The 16770-nt window shown below is 32.1% G+C and overlaps 1 protein-coding gene across 1 annotated transcript; it reads left to right on the forward strand.

Moving 5' to 3' along the window:
• The first annotated feature begins 2366 nt into the window (after positions 1-2366).
• Positions 2367-16009, forward strand: LOC132160711 (E3 ubiquitin-protein ligase Itchy-like). Its single transcript, XM_059570371.1, has 23 exons — positions 2367-2749; positions 2876-3017; positions 3438-3562; positions 4616-4738; positions 4845-4896; positions 5783-5925; positions 6824-6995; positions 7121-7216; positions 7580-7754; positions 7846-7915; positions 8022-8106; positions 9006-9134; positions 9317-9389; positions 10210-10281; positions 10365-10453; positions 10541-10700; positions 10769-10902; positions 10982-11122; positions 13702-13822; positions 13932-14036; positions 14124-14220; positions 15512-15584; positions 15847-16009. Exons 1-23 carry the CDS (start codon positions 2665-2667, stop codon positions 15944-15946), a joined length of 2562 nt encoding a protein of 853 aa, XP_059426354.1. The 5' UTR covers positions 2367-2664; the 3' UTR covers positions 15947-16009.
• The last annotated feature ends 761 nt before the right edge of the window (positions 16010-16770 follow it).

Raw genomic sequence — 16770 nt, forward strand, 5'->3', positions numbered from 1 at the left:
CGCTAACGCTAGCTCGTTTGACCGCGTCGTGTTGTGACAGCTCGTTTATTAATGCGCGTAAACTATAATCTGAAAAGATGGTAAACTATCAGTTCCCAAGACATATAACGTTATAGTGATTTACTGATTTTTGAAACCTGCGACATCGTCAGTCAGAAACGCTACGTGACGTCACTTCCGTAAGTACTGTTACAGGATCATAACCACTGATCTATTTTTATTATTTTTTATTATTAGCAAACAAATGTACATACAAAATAGGTACTGAATAAACAATATTAACAATTCTTCGAGGCAGACATAGTTGCAAATACAATATGTAATAGTGATGTAATACATTAAATGCACAATCACGAATAGCAAAAAGTAATAAAAAAAAAATAAAAAAAAAACCACATTACAATAAAATAAAAATGCAATTATAGATAGCTAATTTCTTACAAGGGGTAGCAAGTAGTTATTGGGCACTTAGTTCACTGAAGAAGCTGGCAACTGCATTAGCTTTTTCATTTGAGAGAGCATCAAGAGAAGCAGCAAAAAGTTTAAGTTCATTAGAAAAGTGAGGAAAGGATGGAGGGGTTTTCAGAAATCTGCATAATCACTGATCTGTAATATAGAACTGGATTGCTCATGACGTCATGAAAGTGAAGCCGCCGCCCCGCCATATTGATAATCCCCAGTGTGCGTAAACGTTCTATTGAATTAATAGGAAATTGTGTGGTTTTAATTAGAAAACATCCCCTAACAAGTCAGCATTTACAAATCTGAAGTATTTCTGTACATTATTACAATGCAAACACCCTAGGCATGTAAACGGTTATATTTTTAAAGGTCGCGAATTTCCCCTACTTATTAAAAAGCTGTTAATTAAAGTAGTGAGCATCATGAACACGATAAACATCATACAGACACGACCTCAACATATATAACAAACTACAAACTGCTCATTCTGAAATCTGAATTTATTCAGATAAATAACTGACTATATACAGTACGGATTTAAAGACAAAAACTTTATAAAGCCTTATTTCCAAGATATTAAGTTAAGCTTTTCATGTATAGAGCAATATTAACAACATAATTGTATTATTCATTGTAATATATTCAAATCAATTTCTGATACTAATATCTGAAGTAAACATTAATTTACATACACCTAACAAAAAACGAGTCCCGTTTGAATGATTTGCTTCAAATTGCGTTATTTTATGACAGCGGTTTGAATGTGACTCAATGGTGCTCTCTGCTGGTAGGTAATGTGTATTTCAGATGTTTTCGTTCTTCTAGTCTGAAAGAAGACATGTTATGGAAACAAAACAGGGCAAAATCTCAAAATGTACCAGTGCATGAAGTCGTTCAACAGTTCCTGTGTTAATTTGTGAACTGTTAGTGTTCAAATCATTACCGATATATAATCATTTATTGATAAAGCTTTCAGAGTATTTCTCACAAACATTGACTCATCTTCTGGTCATTCTGAATGAGAATTGAATTTAGGTCAGAAGTTCCACTGTATGGATTACTTTTTTAATGCCTTTTTTGGACATCTCCAGTAATCCCTAACTTTAATTTTTGTGGGAAAGAACAGAAGAACATTTTTCTTTAGTGTTGCACAGAAGAAACCAAGCCGTTTACAGGTGTAGTGATGTGTGGAGGAGGAAATATTGACACGGTTTTTGTTTTAGGTGACACTCGACACATGATTTGATCCAGTGTAAGATTATTAGGATTATGAGTTAGAATTAGAAACTTATATCTTTAAAGTGGCTTTAATTCAACCTGAGACATAAAGGATGGTCCGACTAATTCTTATTCATATTTTGAATATGTTTTTATTTTAATTTATTCTCCCTTTTCATTTTAGTTTAAGTTTAAATGTTTGCAGTTTTGTTATGTTTTTTTTATTATTAAGTTGTTTTTGTTTTATATAAGTCTTTATATTTTTTAACTATAGTTTATATATATATATATATGTTTATGTGAATATATATATATGTGTGTGTGTGTGTATGTGTATACACATACTGTATATAAACTATATAGATTTTTTTTAAAACAGACATTTAAAATACTTTATTTACAAAAATAGTTTGTATATGTATAATATATATGATATATATATATATATATATATATATTGTTTTTCAGTTTTAGTTAAAATTATTTAAAATATCAGCCGAGCAAGTACAAAAATCTGAACAAAAAAGCTCTTTTTGTTTCCTGGTGAAATGACTTATTGGTTTACGAGCAGCATTTGATGTTGACATTTACAGTTTGTCCCAAATCATACTTGATTTGAAGTTGAGTTTGTTCTCTTTGGTTCATCAGTAGAATGTCATTGGGCTTGTTGTGAATGTCAGTGTTGTTCATCAGCACTTCCTCTCAGTGCACAGACTGACTCCTGCATCATCAGTAATCTGAACAAGGATTACTCCAGACTTGTGTTGTGAGATTAGCTGTTACCTCAGACATACATCGCACACAGCACTGGTCAGACATCAGATGTGTCTTTAGTGACCGACCAGCCAGTAAAAACCATGTGAGAGTGGCTTCGTCAACATTACATCATATCCTGTTTCGCTCGTAACTGTTCTGCGGTCCAGAAGTAAAATAGGTTGTTGACGAAGTGAGTTGACCTTTTATCTCAGTTCATGAGTTTTTGCGATGATGAAACTTAATATTTATTTGTGTATTTCAGATGTGAGTGTTTTCAATGGCCACACAATGAAGGCTCAACTTCAGATAACAGGTGAGCTTCACAAAGTTTTTTTTCTACAAAAGGTTATTGTTTTCTATGCACTCATTGCAATGCAGCCCTAACATTTTGATGGATTTGATAGATTATAACGGGATTATATTTGTCATCTTTTGTCAGTTCTGTCCGCTAAGCTTCGGGACAGTAAGAAGAATTGGTTTGGACCCAGTCCTTACGTCGAGGTGTGTGTGGACGGCCAGTCCAAGAAAACGGAGAGATGCACCAACACACACACTCCCAACTGGAAACAGTCTCTCACTGTGTAAGAATGAAATACGAGCTGAAATAAGTTACACAACAGATCCAGAATCAATATTAATATTTATATTCTATATTAGACTAGAAATAAATCTGATTATTAGCTTGTTATTATTTACTTTTATAGTATTGAATTAGCTTTTATTTTTATATTTTCACTTTTCTTTTTGATATTTTTGTTTTTTGTCGTTTATATTATTTTTTAAATTATTTTTTTAAGTTTTATTTCAGTTTTAGTAATATTTATGTTTTATTTAAATTGTTTTCAGAATATTTTTTCATACATTTGTTTTATCAAGGCCATATTTAAAATTGTATTTTTTTTAATGCATATTTTATTTCAGCTTCCAATAAAATGTTGATTTGAATCGTTTTATGTTCATGTCGCTGTAACAGCGCTCCTCTGTTGATCATGTTGTTATAGGATCGTCACTCCTTTCAGCAAGTTGATTTTCCGTGTTTGGAGTCATCAGACACTTAAATCGGACGTTTTGCTGGGCATGGCCTCTCTGGAGGTCAGCGACACCTTAAAAGCCAACAATCTGAAGAGTGAGTTTCCATATTCTCCACTTGTGTGTGAATCTCTTTTTTGAGTCAGGCTCTGTAGTGTGTGTTTTATTGCCTCTTTGTAATGGAGAATGGACTAGTTGCACCAAACAAAGAGTCTTTTCAGATACTTCGGTCACATGACTCACAGCTAATGCGTATTACAGAACTGTCTGAGGGCGTTGAGTAGCCCCAGACCAGGATAACGTTTCCTTTTCCTGTGACCTGAAGTGTCACTGTGAGCTTGTTTACCTCGTGAAGCCCATTTAGCTTTCCAGGTCAAGCTTCTATCAATAAATATGCTTTAAAAGCTTACTTTTATTTAATCAGCTTTTTATTGCTATTCTTGTGATTAAACAAGCTTGCAGACTGCAGTGATGCCTGATATGTGAGCAAAACATTCTTGTGAATAAATCTTTATTTAAAATAATTATTTGCTTGCTATTATTTACTTTTATACTATTTATTAATATTTTTGAATTAGTTTTTATTTTTATATATTTATTTTTGATTTTTTTTTTTTTTGTTATTTATATTATTTTTTTATATCTTTTATATCTTTTAAACTTCTATTTCGGGTTTTAGTAATATTTATGTTTTATTTAAACTGTCTTCATAATATTTATTTTTACATTTATTTTAGTTTGAATGCTTTCAGTATTTCAAGGTAATATTTTTTTTTTTTTTAAATGCATATTTTATTTCAGCTTCATTTCATTTATGTAAAATTGTAATTTTAATAGTTTTATGAATTAATTTAATGAAGTTTTATGAAAGCTTCTATGAATAAATATGCTTTAAAAGCTTACTTTTATTTAATCAGCTTTTTATTGCTATTCTTGTGGTTAAACAAGCTTGCAGACTGCATTTATTGGGAATAAAACTTTTAAATCTATTTATAACTCAGTCAGAATGAGTCGTTCATTAAATGTTTTGAAACAATATTTTTATTCGGTATTCCCTGGAAATGTCATGGAAATGCATTGATCAGTCAGGATGCTGCTTTTTCTTAAGTAGTGTTGTTGTAAGGAGTGTGTGTGTGTGTGTGTGTGTCAGTCTGTGAGGTGGTGCAGACGCTGCAGTTGACTTCAGACCGAGAGATGGTTGGAGATCTGTCCGTGTGTCTCGATGGACTGCAGGTGGATCCCGAGACTTTTGCATCTGAGGAACAAAAGCACAGTTGAGACCTTCTTTAATCCTTTCTAATAGATTTAGATCATTTGCTGTTTAAAATAGATATTGATTTCCACACGTGATGTTGTGTAATGTTTCTCTTCTGTCACAGATGCTGTATTAAATGGAGAATCCAGACTGAACAGGGAGAATGTGGCAGGAAGGTAAAATATTACTGTAATATGTGTAGAAAGAGCTTGAATCTTACTTCTTTCCGTTTGTTTTTGTTCTGGGTGAAATTAGATCTCCAGGGAAATATGTTGACTGAGGTTTTCAGACATCATAATGCATCATTCATTGATACATAATAGCTTAAAAAAAATAAACATTTTATATTATCCGCTCTTATATGTTCTCATCATTTTTATTTAAAATAAGATGCATAAAAGTTATGGCCAGATTATTTATATACTATTTATATTTATTTTTATATATGTTTTAGTTTAGTTAATTTTATGTTTGTTAGCATATGTTATTGCATATTAGTTGTTAGCATTTAAATTTCTATTTAACTTCAATCTAGTAATCAGTCTAATTATGGCCAGATTATTGAAGGTTAGCAGATTAATTGTGGAATATAAAATTTATATAAAGTAATTATATAAAGTAATGCATATAAAACAGCAGAGTTGTAGATGTTAGAAATTATGCATTTAAAAAAATATATATATTTTTGTTTGTAGCTTTAAATTTTTTTTTTTTTTTTCAGTTTAATGCAGTTTCAAAAAAGTTATGGCCAGGTTACTGAATTTAAATAGTTTAATAATGGAAATATAAAAATGCTTTTTCATGCACAAATACCAGGAACATTTTAGTTAAATTATTTATTTAGCTATTAACTTTTCTTATGCAAATGTATTTCATATTATTCGGATGCATACAAATTATGGCCAGATTTTTGAATGCTAGCACTTCGGTTATGGGATATAAAGCTTATATTTCATGCACAGAAAACAGAAATATAAATGTTATTTTCAGCTTTTAAGTGCCGGACCCATGTCTTTGCACAAATTGAATTTGGACGTTTGCATCTGTTCGCTGTTGGTCTAGACGAGACTCGTCCCCATGCAGTGACATCACTGATGAAGCACCGCTGACCAATGGTAATGCAGTCCAAAATACGGGGTCCGCCTCTCTGAGACCCCCCCGAACAGCTCGCCCCCTGCGGCCACACAAACCTACTTCCTCCACAGGTAGGAGCATTAGCATTAGCATCATGTGTTTTCAAACCATTCGTGTTTGGACTTAAAACTTCTTCGGCTGCAAGACTTAACACACTTTTGGTCCGCCTTTTTCCCTTAATGCTTTCAAGCAAAAACTCGAATTTCCGATATTTGTAGAATTTTCTCGTGGGATATCTATCACTGTTGCACTCATGTCTCGCACAAGAGAGCATTATGTTTAGAAAGCATTTCAAATTAAAGTAAGTTAAGACTTCATCGCAGGTTTTGTTCCCCATCAAACTGCATCTCATGCTTTTAAATGCAAAAAGGGCTCTGTGTGATAGGCTTTCATCTCTTTTATGCACACATGATGCTGTTTTGTTTATACTTGTTTAAGCACTTTAATTAATTATATTTGGTTTATAAACTTTGTTCACAGATTGTCATGTTATTTTATTGCTTTAGTAATATTTGGCTCGTTGCGCCCCCTTGTGGCCAAAATCTTTCTCCTCCGAACTGAAACGGTGTCTTTTAAATTTAAATTTAATTCCAATATTGATTATATTTAAGTGCAAAATTCCAATTTCCTTTTTTTTAGCCATTTTGACAGCATTTACATGATTGATGATTGTCTGCAGTGATCTGACTGAACGGATAAAGACCGGAAAATAACGGTAATTAAATGTTTTAGGCTATTTTATCTACAGCTTGTTAAGTTTCCTTCTCGATACAAGTTCAAACAGCAATCTGGCATGAAACAGGAACAGTTCGGATGTCCAGATTTGGAAGTGGCCCAGATCAGATGCTAAAAAATTAGATCTTGTGTTGATTTTTGTCAGATATGTATATCTGTGTGAGAAATTGCAAGGCAAGGCATGTTGTGTCAGTGTAAATGTAGGTTTTAAGGCAAAGCTGCCTTGTTTTTTAGCGTCGTCTGCAGGCTCAAGTCCCACTCACAGCAGCAGCGCTCCCAGCCCAGAAACATCTCCACGGCTGTGTGTGAACGGAGAAACTGAGGGTCAGGGGTCAAACCAGGCACCGAGGGCCAGTCCAATGCCCCCCAGAGCTCCTCTGATCACTAACGGCCCTCTTCCTCCTGGGTACATCATATAATTACTATCAAGCCCCAATGCAGTCTGAACATCTTGATGCTGCTAAATGTCAGGATGCATGTATGGATCTAGTCTGATGTCTTTTCTGTTTGTTTCTGGGTTAATCTGTGTAGCTGGGAGCAGAGAGTGGATCAGAACGGCCGTGTTTACTTCGTGGATCACATTGAGAAAAGAACCACATGGGAAAGACCAGAACCGCTGCCACCTGGGTAACACTTTTTTTTAGTTTTACAGATTCATTCGCTGCTTATATGTGACCCTCGAGCACAAAAAGAGAAATGTATAATTTTGTCTCATGCAATGTATTGTTGTGTATTGCTACAAATATACCCAAGAGACTTAAAACTGCGTTTGTGCTCCAGGGACACATCTATGTTTTATTTGCATATTAAATACAAAGAGTGAACAGTATGTACTAATTAAATGATCTGAATAAATGCTCTTAAACACTAGTAATAATAATCTTCTAATATTAATAATTATTATTGTTGTTGTCGTCATAAATTATCTAAAAAAAAATAGTAAATTTTGAAATGTGAAAGTTGTTTGAAGCTGTAGTGTGTGTGTTGTAGCTGGGAGCGCCGTCTGGACCCGATGGGCAGTGTGTATTACGTGGATCATATGAACAGGACCACCACGTGGCAGAGACCCACGCTGGAGTCGGTGAGAAACTACGAGGAGTGGCAGAACCAGCGCAGTCAGCTGCAGGGAGCCATGCAGCGCTTCAACCAGAGGTTCATCTACGGAGTGAGTGATTCATCACTAAACACAACGACTCTTTTCCAGCTGCTCTGTAACCCGAGCTGTCCTTGCTCTTTCTGTCTGCTCGTCTCTTCAGCTGCAGGAACAGCTCGCGCCGACAGCGAATAACGAGATTGACCCTCTGGGTCCTCTGCCGCCGGGATGGGGTGAGTCAACACTCTCTCATTTAATAAATCATATTTCAGGCTCATAATAGAGCAGCTCACGCTGTCTGTGCTTGAACCTGTGTGTGTCTGCTGGCTTGGTCCACAGAGAAACGGACGGACAGTAATCGGAGGATGTATTTTGTTCACCATCCTACGAGATCCACACAGTGGGAAGACCCTCGAACACAAGGGTGCGAACTATCCACTGCCAGTGTTATTATATATATACAGCTTTTTAAAAATCTTTTTTTTTTCTTTTTTGTGAGTTTTTTTTCTATTTTAGTTTTATTTTATTTTTCGAAGTTACATTATTTTTGTCATTTTATGCACTTGGTATTTTTGTTTGGGATATTTTTTTTCATTTCTATTTTAGTTTTATTTTTGTATTTATTTATGTTTTAATTTAAGTAAAAACAATGTATTATATGCACTTTTGTCATTTTTGATTGGGATATTTATTTCATTTCTATTTAGTTTTTTATTTTTTTAATAAATGTTTATTTTTTTTAATTTTTAAGCTCTATTTTCATTTTCGTTTTGGAATATATTTTTCCATTTCCATTTATTTCCCTGTAATTCTTTTTCCATTTCTATTTTAGTCTTATTTCTTTTAATTAATTATTTTTTTATTAAGTAAATAAAAAAAAAAGTAATTTTATGCGTTCGTCATTTTTGTTTGGGATATTTTTTTCATTTCTATTTTTTTTAAATATTTATTTATTTTTTAATTTAAGTTAAAACAAATTGTAATTTAAATGCACTTTTGTCATTTTTTTAAGTTAATTTTTTTTTTTTTTATGCACTATTTTCATTTTTGTTAGAGATATTTTTTTAGTTTTAATTTATTTCCATGTAATATATTTTTAGTTAATCACCAAAGCAACATTTCTCATTTTTGTTAATGTTTTCATCTAATATTTATATTTTATTTTATTTCAGCTTAATTTTAAATAACAAATATTTTTTAATACTCTCAGTTCACAGGAATAACCCTGAATTGTCTCCCTACCATATGAATATAATTTTTTAATCATGTTAAACCTAGCGTGCAGTATTATGTTTGTTAAGATGCATTGTTTGTGTGTGTCAGGTTGTTGAATGAGAAGCCTTTGCCGGAGGGTTGGGAGATGAGGTTCACAGTGGACGGGATTCCCTATTTCGTTGATCACAGCAGGCGAACAACGACATACATCGATCCCCGTACAGGAAAATCCTCCCTGTCAGTCCTTTTAACAGCTTGATATATAATGTGATATATATATGTGACATTCTCAGATGCATACATTGAAAATGCCATACGTGAACAGAAATATAAACATTACACATAAGTGTACTGCAGCGCTTGTTTTAAGTCAGATTGTGTATTAATGTGTCACAGTTTCTGTCTGTTTGACCCTGCAGTGAGAACGGCCCTCAGATCACATATGTACGAGACTTTAAAGCCAAAGTGCAGTATTTCCGCTTCTGGTGTCAGGTACGAGCTCACATACATAAATGCTCAGTAACATACAGTTATTTAGTTGCTTTGCCACTATTTTCTTCAAACTTCTGATCAAAACTGACTGTTGTTCTTTCGTTAGACTTGTAAACGATTCATTTCTACAGTCAGTGTTTAAAAAGTTTCATTCAGCAAAACAACTGAATAAATATATTTTATCTTTTTCTTTTGTCATTTTTGTGAGTTTTTTTTCTATTTTAGTTTTATTTTATTTTTTAAGTTACATTTTTTTGTCATTTAATGCATTTGGAATTTTTGTTTGGGATATTTTTTTTTTTCATTTCTATTTTAGTTTTATTTTTGTATTTTTTATTTTTTTATTTAAGTAAAAAAAATATATGCACTTTTGTCATTTTTGTTTGGGATATTTATTTCATTTCTATTTATTTTTCTATTTTTTAATATATGTTTAATTTTTGTTAATTAAAAAACAACAACTGAATAAATATATTTTAATGGCTTTTAATTAACTTTTTTTTGCGGAATTGTCAGTGAAAATTCATGTTTAAAAATTATTATTTTTTATATTAATGTATTATATATAATTAATAATAACAATGATTAATTTTAGTATAATGAATAATTTATAATAAATTCTGAAAAATGTTTTTAGGTGCAATTAAAAGTGATTTTGTTTTGAAAGTATGCATAAGCATTTAAAAAAAAAAAAATGCATATATTTGATCTGTTTAAAGGTGAGTAACGTAAAAGGCTCATGAAAATAGTACAAAAGCAAACAAAAAGGTTTTTGCATGTGTGATTTATTATGTAATAAAATCTATTTTTAATACCGAAGCAACTAGCAATGCCTCAGCACATTAAGATCCACGTCAGCCGCAAAACACTGTTCGAGGACTCGTTTCAGCAGGTGAGTAACACTTTTAGCTTCATATTTGACAAGAAGTTAAGGAAGATGCAGACAGACGTTAAAGAAGCTTGAGATTTGTTTAGATTATGAGTTGCCATCCGCAAGATCTGAGACGGAGACTGTGGATTATTTTCCCTGGGGAGGAGGGGCTTGACTATGGAGGCGTGGCCAGGTACATTGCATCATTTACAGGAAGTGATGACTTGAGTTGATGCATGCACACACACACTCACACAATAATGTTGTGTTTATGTCTCAGGGAGTGGTTCTTCCTGCTGTCTCACGAGGTCTTGAACCCCATGTACTGTCTGTTCGAGTACGCCGGCAAAGACAACTACTGCCTGCAGATAAACCCCGCCTCCTTCATCAACCCCGACCACCTCAAATACTTCAAGTTCATTGGCCGGTTCATCGCCATGGTACGACTGACCTCTGAAGTGTCTTAAATCTGAAATGCATTGAACTCTTTCTGTTCTCTCTCACACAGGCTCTGTTTCATGGGAAGTTCATAGACACGGGCTTCTCTTTGCCTTTTTATAAGCGCATCCTGAACAAACCTCTGGCTCTGAAAGACCTGGAGTCCATCAACCCGGAGTTTTACAACTCGCTCATCTGGATCAAGTGAGGATGAGTTTAATAGTGAGGGATTGGGGATATGAATTACTGGGAAATTAAAGCATCATTATTCCCTTTTCCGTAGGGATAATAATGTCGAGGAATGTGGCTTGGAGATGTTTTTCTCGGTCGATAAGGAGATTTTGGGAGAAGTCAGCACACATGAACTCAAAGCTGATGGAGGAAACATTCAGGTGACGGAGGAAAATAAAGAGGAGTATATCAGGTAAAACTAAATATCTCTCTTATACAGCACAGATAAATGACAGACAATGTTCTAAAATAACATTTAGAATTATTAGTTCTATAATTGTATATTAAATATTAAACAAAAGATTATTGTACACATTTTTATGTATAAATTAGTTATAAATATTTATAATTATTTTGATACATAATTATTTATATATTCATATATATATCAAATATGTATAATTTTTTATGATTGTTAATAAATATTTCTAATTATTGTTATATATAATTTATATTTATATTGTAATAATTTAAAATATTTTTTAAGCTTACAAAGTTAACTGATATATATATATATATATCTGCTATTACATTTATTGCAAAATTAATGACATTATATTATAATTATTATTTCTATTATTAGAAATAAAAAATAATGTATTATTATTTTATTATAAATTAGTTAGAAATATTTCTTACTATTTTTATACAAAATATATCTTTTTATTATATTATAATAATTTAAAATATTTTGTAGATTAACAAAGTTAGCTGATAGTTAACTTTTAGACCAAAAGTTAGGAAACATTACTATTTTTAATGTTTTTGAAAGAAGTTTCTTCTGCTCATCAAGCCTGCATTTATTTGATCAAAAATACAGAAAAAAATTAATATTGTGATATATTATTACAATTTAAAATAATTGTTTTTAAATGTATTATACTTTAAATTATCATTTATTTCTGTGATGCAAAGCTGAATTTTTAGGATCATTATCACATGATCCTTTAGAAATCATTCTAATATGATGATTCATTATCAAAGTTGGAAACAGTTCTGCTGCTTAATATTTTTTCAAACATTGTGATATTTTTTTAGGGAACTTTGATGAATAAAAAGGTAAAAAAAAAGAAGCTATGTTTTTAAAATATACATATTTAGTAATAACAATATACACTACTGCTCAGTAATTTTTTTTCTTTCTTTTTTTTTTAAATAAAATCAATACTTTTATTCAGCAAGGATGTGTTAAATTGATAAAAAGTGATAGTAAAGAAAATATATTATTAGAATAATAGTTCTTTTTATCCTTTTATTGATCAAATATATTAGACAGCAGAACTGTTTCCAACACTCATAATAAATCAGAATATTAGAATGATTTCTAAATGATCATGTGATAGACTGGATGTTACATGTGACACTGAAGCTGGAGTAATGATGCTGAAAATTCAGCTTTGCATCACAGGAATAAATTATTTTTTTTAAAGTATATTCAAATAGAAAACTATTATTTTAAGTTGTAATAATATTTCACAATATTACAGTTTTTTCTGTATTTTTGATCAAATAAATGCAGGCTTGATGAGCAGAAGAAACTTCTTTCAAGAACATTAAAAATAGTAATGTTTCCAAACTTTTGGTCTGTACTGTATATATATATATATATATATTAGGGGTGTAACGGTTCACAAAATTCACGGTTCGGTTCGATACAATACACTGGTGTCACGGTTCGGTTCGGTACGGTTCGGTACGTTTTAGATACAGCAAAAAGAAAAAATTGGCAGATAAATTTCCTTGATTTAAAATTTTTTTTAATTAAAACGAACAGTGTTTTTTACATTGAACAATGATGGAGCTATTCTTTACCCATCTTCTATAGTGTTTTCTTAGCAGCATACTGTATAAAACAAAAACAGCTCCTTATAAAAAAAAAATGAAAATGTTATATTATTGTAGTAGTTATGAACAAATACAAAGATGTAACTTTTTATATGGAACTCTATAACTCTTTATATTGAGTGTGTTTTTACTCAATTGGTTCTCTATAGGGCTTATGTTTTTTGGAACAAAGCAGGAATTATGGTCTGTCTGAAATGGGCTCGTGAACGAATATTGTAACGGGGCTCAATTACATTAAGCATGTTCTTAAAACCTACGTTTTCCACGACAGAGTAAGGCGCTCGCTCACTCAGTACGCGCTGAAGGCTCGTTGCAAAATGGCTAATGCGTTTAACAGATAATATTACATATAATAATGACTTTATATTAAATATAATTATAATTTCTCTCTCTCTCTCTCTCTCTCTCTCTCTCTCTATATATATATATATATAAATATTATTTTTTATTATAAATTAGTTATAAATATTTCTAATTATTGTTATATATAATATATATTTGTATTAAAATAATTTAAAATATTTTGTAGGTTTACAAACAAAGTTAGCTGCTATATATATAGAGAGAGAGAGAAAGAGACACATAGGTATATATCGATATAAACGTACATTTATTACATACAATAATGACATCGAATAATTATATAAAATGTTAAATTATAATAAATATAATTTATAAATATCAGAATAAATATATTCAAACAAATAAACGATAATATGTTAATATTATGTCAAATATATATTTTTTTATTTACCAAAAAGCCTCTAGCACTCTACACATATCTAATAAAAAATTCATTGTTAAAAAATACATATATATATATAATGCTTATGATTTATATACTAAAATAATGTTAATAAACCTGTTTTCATATTGCAAGCGTTTTGAATCTTGACGAACAGCACGAAGTCGGTGCTTGTGCTGCAGGTTGGTGGCTGAGTGGAGGTTGTCTCGAGGGGTCGAGGAACAGACTCAGGCGTTTCTCGAGGGCTTTAATGAAGTCTTGCCGCAGCAGTACCTGCAATACTTTGATGCCAAAGAGCTGGAGGTAGAAACCACACTTCATAACATCCACAGGCTTTCCTCCGACCTCCAGCTGTCTGCTGTTAATACCAGCTGTGACTGCGGCTGTAGACGGCGTGTGTTTTGTGCTGTAGGTGATGCTGTGTGGGATGCAGGAGATCGATCTGGGCGACTGGCAGAGGAGCACCATCTACAGACACTACACTCTCAGCAGCAAACAGATCGTCTGGTTCTGGCAGGTCAGACTGTTCATCTCACAGATGTGGAGATCCTGACAGATTGCTATTGGAGATGCATCATCTTATCTTTTATCTGTCTGTGTTTAGTTTGTGAAGGAGATGGACAATGAGAAGCGAATGCGTCTGCTGCAGTTTGTGACTGGAACGTGCCGACTTCCTGTCGGGGGATTCGCTGACCTCATGGGTAAGGGTCAAAGTTTGACAGTGTCATGCTAAATCACTGGTAATATATATATTAAAATGACTGTAATCTTAGTATCTTTCTGTTCTGATCCAGGTTCTATATTAATATATAAATGAATAAATATATTAGTGATTAGTGCTGTCAAATGTTTAATGGCTTACAAAATATAAAATGTTGTTTTGCATAATATATGTCTTTTGTGTATATTTATTATGTATCTATGAATACACTTACTGTACATGCAGTATATATATATATATATATATATATATATATATATTTAATATTTACATGTCTGTATTTATATAATTTATATTATATATAAATATATTTAATGTATGAAAATATTTTTCTGAAATATTTGCACACATGTGTGTATTTATATCGACTTTTATTATTTTATTTTGTATGCAATTAATCATGATTAATCGTTTGACAGCACTCTCTCTCTCTCTCTCTCTCTCTCTCTATCTCTCTCTCTATATATATATAAGCACTTTTGTTACTTGGGAAAAAAAAGAGGTTAACTGAAATAAAATTATATTTAAAAATAATAATTCCAACTAATTGGCAAGGAACTAAAATAACTAAAACTAAAATAAACTAAATAATGAAAATATATAGCCCTATAAAATATCTCTGAAATATGTAGGCATGTAAAACAAACAAAAATAATGATAAAAAAAAAGGCAAAAACCACCAACTAAATTACTAAACCCAAATGGGAAATATATAAAACATTAAAAGTAATTTTAAATATTTATAAAAATATAATTCTGTCTCTGATATTTAACCCCTCCCTTTTAGCTTAAGCGTAGTCTCTGACTAAAAAGTATTGATCTTGAAGTATATCAGTGCCTTTGTTTAGTCTCCAGATGCACAGCTGTAATGGGTTTTTTGGTCTAAGGCATGTTACTACAAATTACTTAAACATCCAAATTGAACTATGGACTAATCTTGGTTTAAGCTAAACCTCGTCTGTGAAACCAGGCCGACATGTTTGAATTAATTCATAAAAATTCTAAATCAACATAAAAATAAACTTGAAAATAGAAAATTATAAAATATTTAATATTCCTGCATGTCATTTAACCAATAATTAACATCATCAAACGTATTGATTTTTTAAAAAAGATTTAATTTTATTATTTGAACTTACAATCTTTGGGGAACTTGTTATTCATGTATGGAAACACATAAACACAGCTGAATGCATGCACAGAATATTAGTTTAAATGCAGTGCCAGTCCTTTCTCTTGTGTTTTAAGAAGCTATGTTGTGATTTCTGCAGGGAGCAATGGGCCGCAGAAGTTCTGTATTGAGAAAGTGGGAAAAGAAAACTGGCTGCCAAGGAGCCACACATGGTAAGATCAGAAATCATGTCTGACAGCTCTCACTAAGACCTGTTCACACACACAGTAATAAGAAATAAGCTTTTAAATCATGCATATGGAAATTTTATTAGCAGATGTTACCTGGTTTGGAAGATGGTTTTGCATCAGTCAACGAAAATGACCAGTGTGTAATTCATTCACTTCTGCAGACCTCCTCAAAATGAAAACCAAGATGAAAATCAAGCTCTAAACACAGCTTTGAAAGTGTTTCTTTGATTTCTCGCCCCACCAGCTTCAACCGTCTGGATCTGCCGCCCTATAAAAGCTACAAGCAGTTAAAGGAGAAGCTACTGTTCGCCATCGAGGAAACAGAAGGCTTTGGTCAGGAGTGAAGCATGCACACTTTCCATCTGTTATATCCAACCGCTGTTGCCACGAGGGAGGAACTCTCTAAATCCATTAGTTTAGGTTTTCTAATCATCCTCTTCTGATTTAACACAATGATGGATGCACAGCAATGCCGCGGCCCTCAGCTCACTCTATGCACACCCTCGTATTATTAACCTGTTCATGACTGCCGCCACTCTCTACTGTCGTAATGCACATGCTAAAGAACTTGAACTTCAAGTGAGTTTGCATGGTATGTGTCCGAATGAGTCTCATCTGTTTCAGAGCTTCGGATCTGTACCTTCACACAAACATGGGTTTGCCAATTGAAAAGGTTGCACTTTACTAGTGAATAGCTAATATGAAACATGCAACAGGTCATATTTCACCTCCAAATCAAGAGTGTAAGAAATATTATTTTGCATGAAGAAAATGAATAGTTTTTACATATATTTTCATGAAAATCAAGCACATTTTCCCTTAAAATTAACTTGTGCAAGAAAATCAAAATCTCTGCTAAAAATTAAAAAAAATTAATGAAGTATGGGCTTTATGTTCTTCATGCAAAATAGGTACAGGTGCTGGTTATAAAATTAGAATATCATCATATATATATATATATATATATATATATATATATATATATATATGCACATATGGTTGGATAAACATAAAGCAATAGCCCAAAAATATCATCTAATGCCATCGCCACATAATTAAAGTATTCACTTTTCTTCTCATCAATCTTCAGCTTACAAAGCACTTGACTGACGCTGTGATGTTGGCTGTAATAATATGATCAGATCTGCCTTTTATACCTTTAATGTAA

Source organism: Carassius carassius, chromosome 17 (genome assembly GCF_963082965.1).
Source record: "Carassius carassius chromosome 17, fCarCar2.1, whole genome shotgun sequence".
Classification (NCBI taxonomy): domain Eukaryota; kingdom Metazoa; phylum Chordata; class Actinopteri; order Cypriniformes; family Cyprinidae; genus Carassius; species Carassius carassius.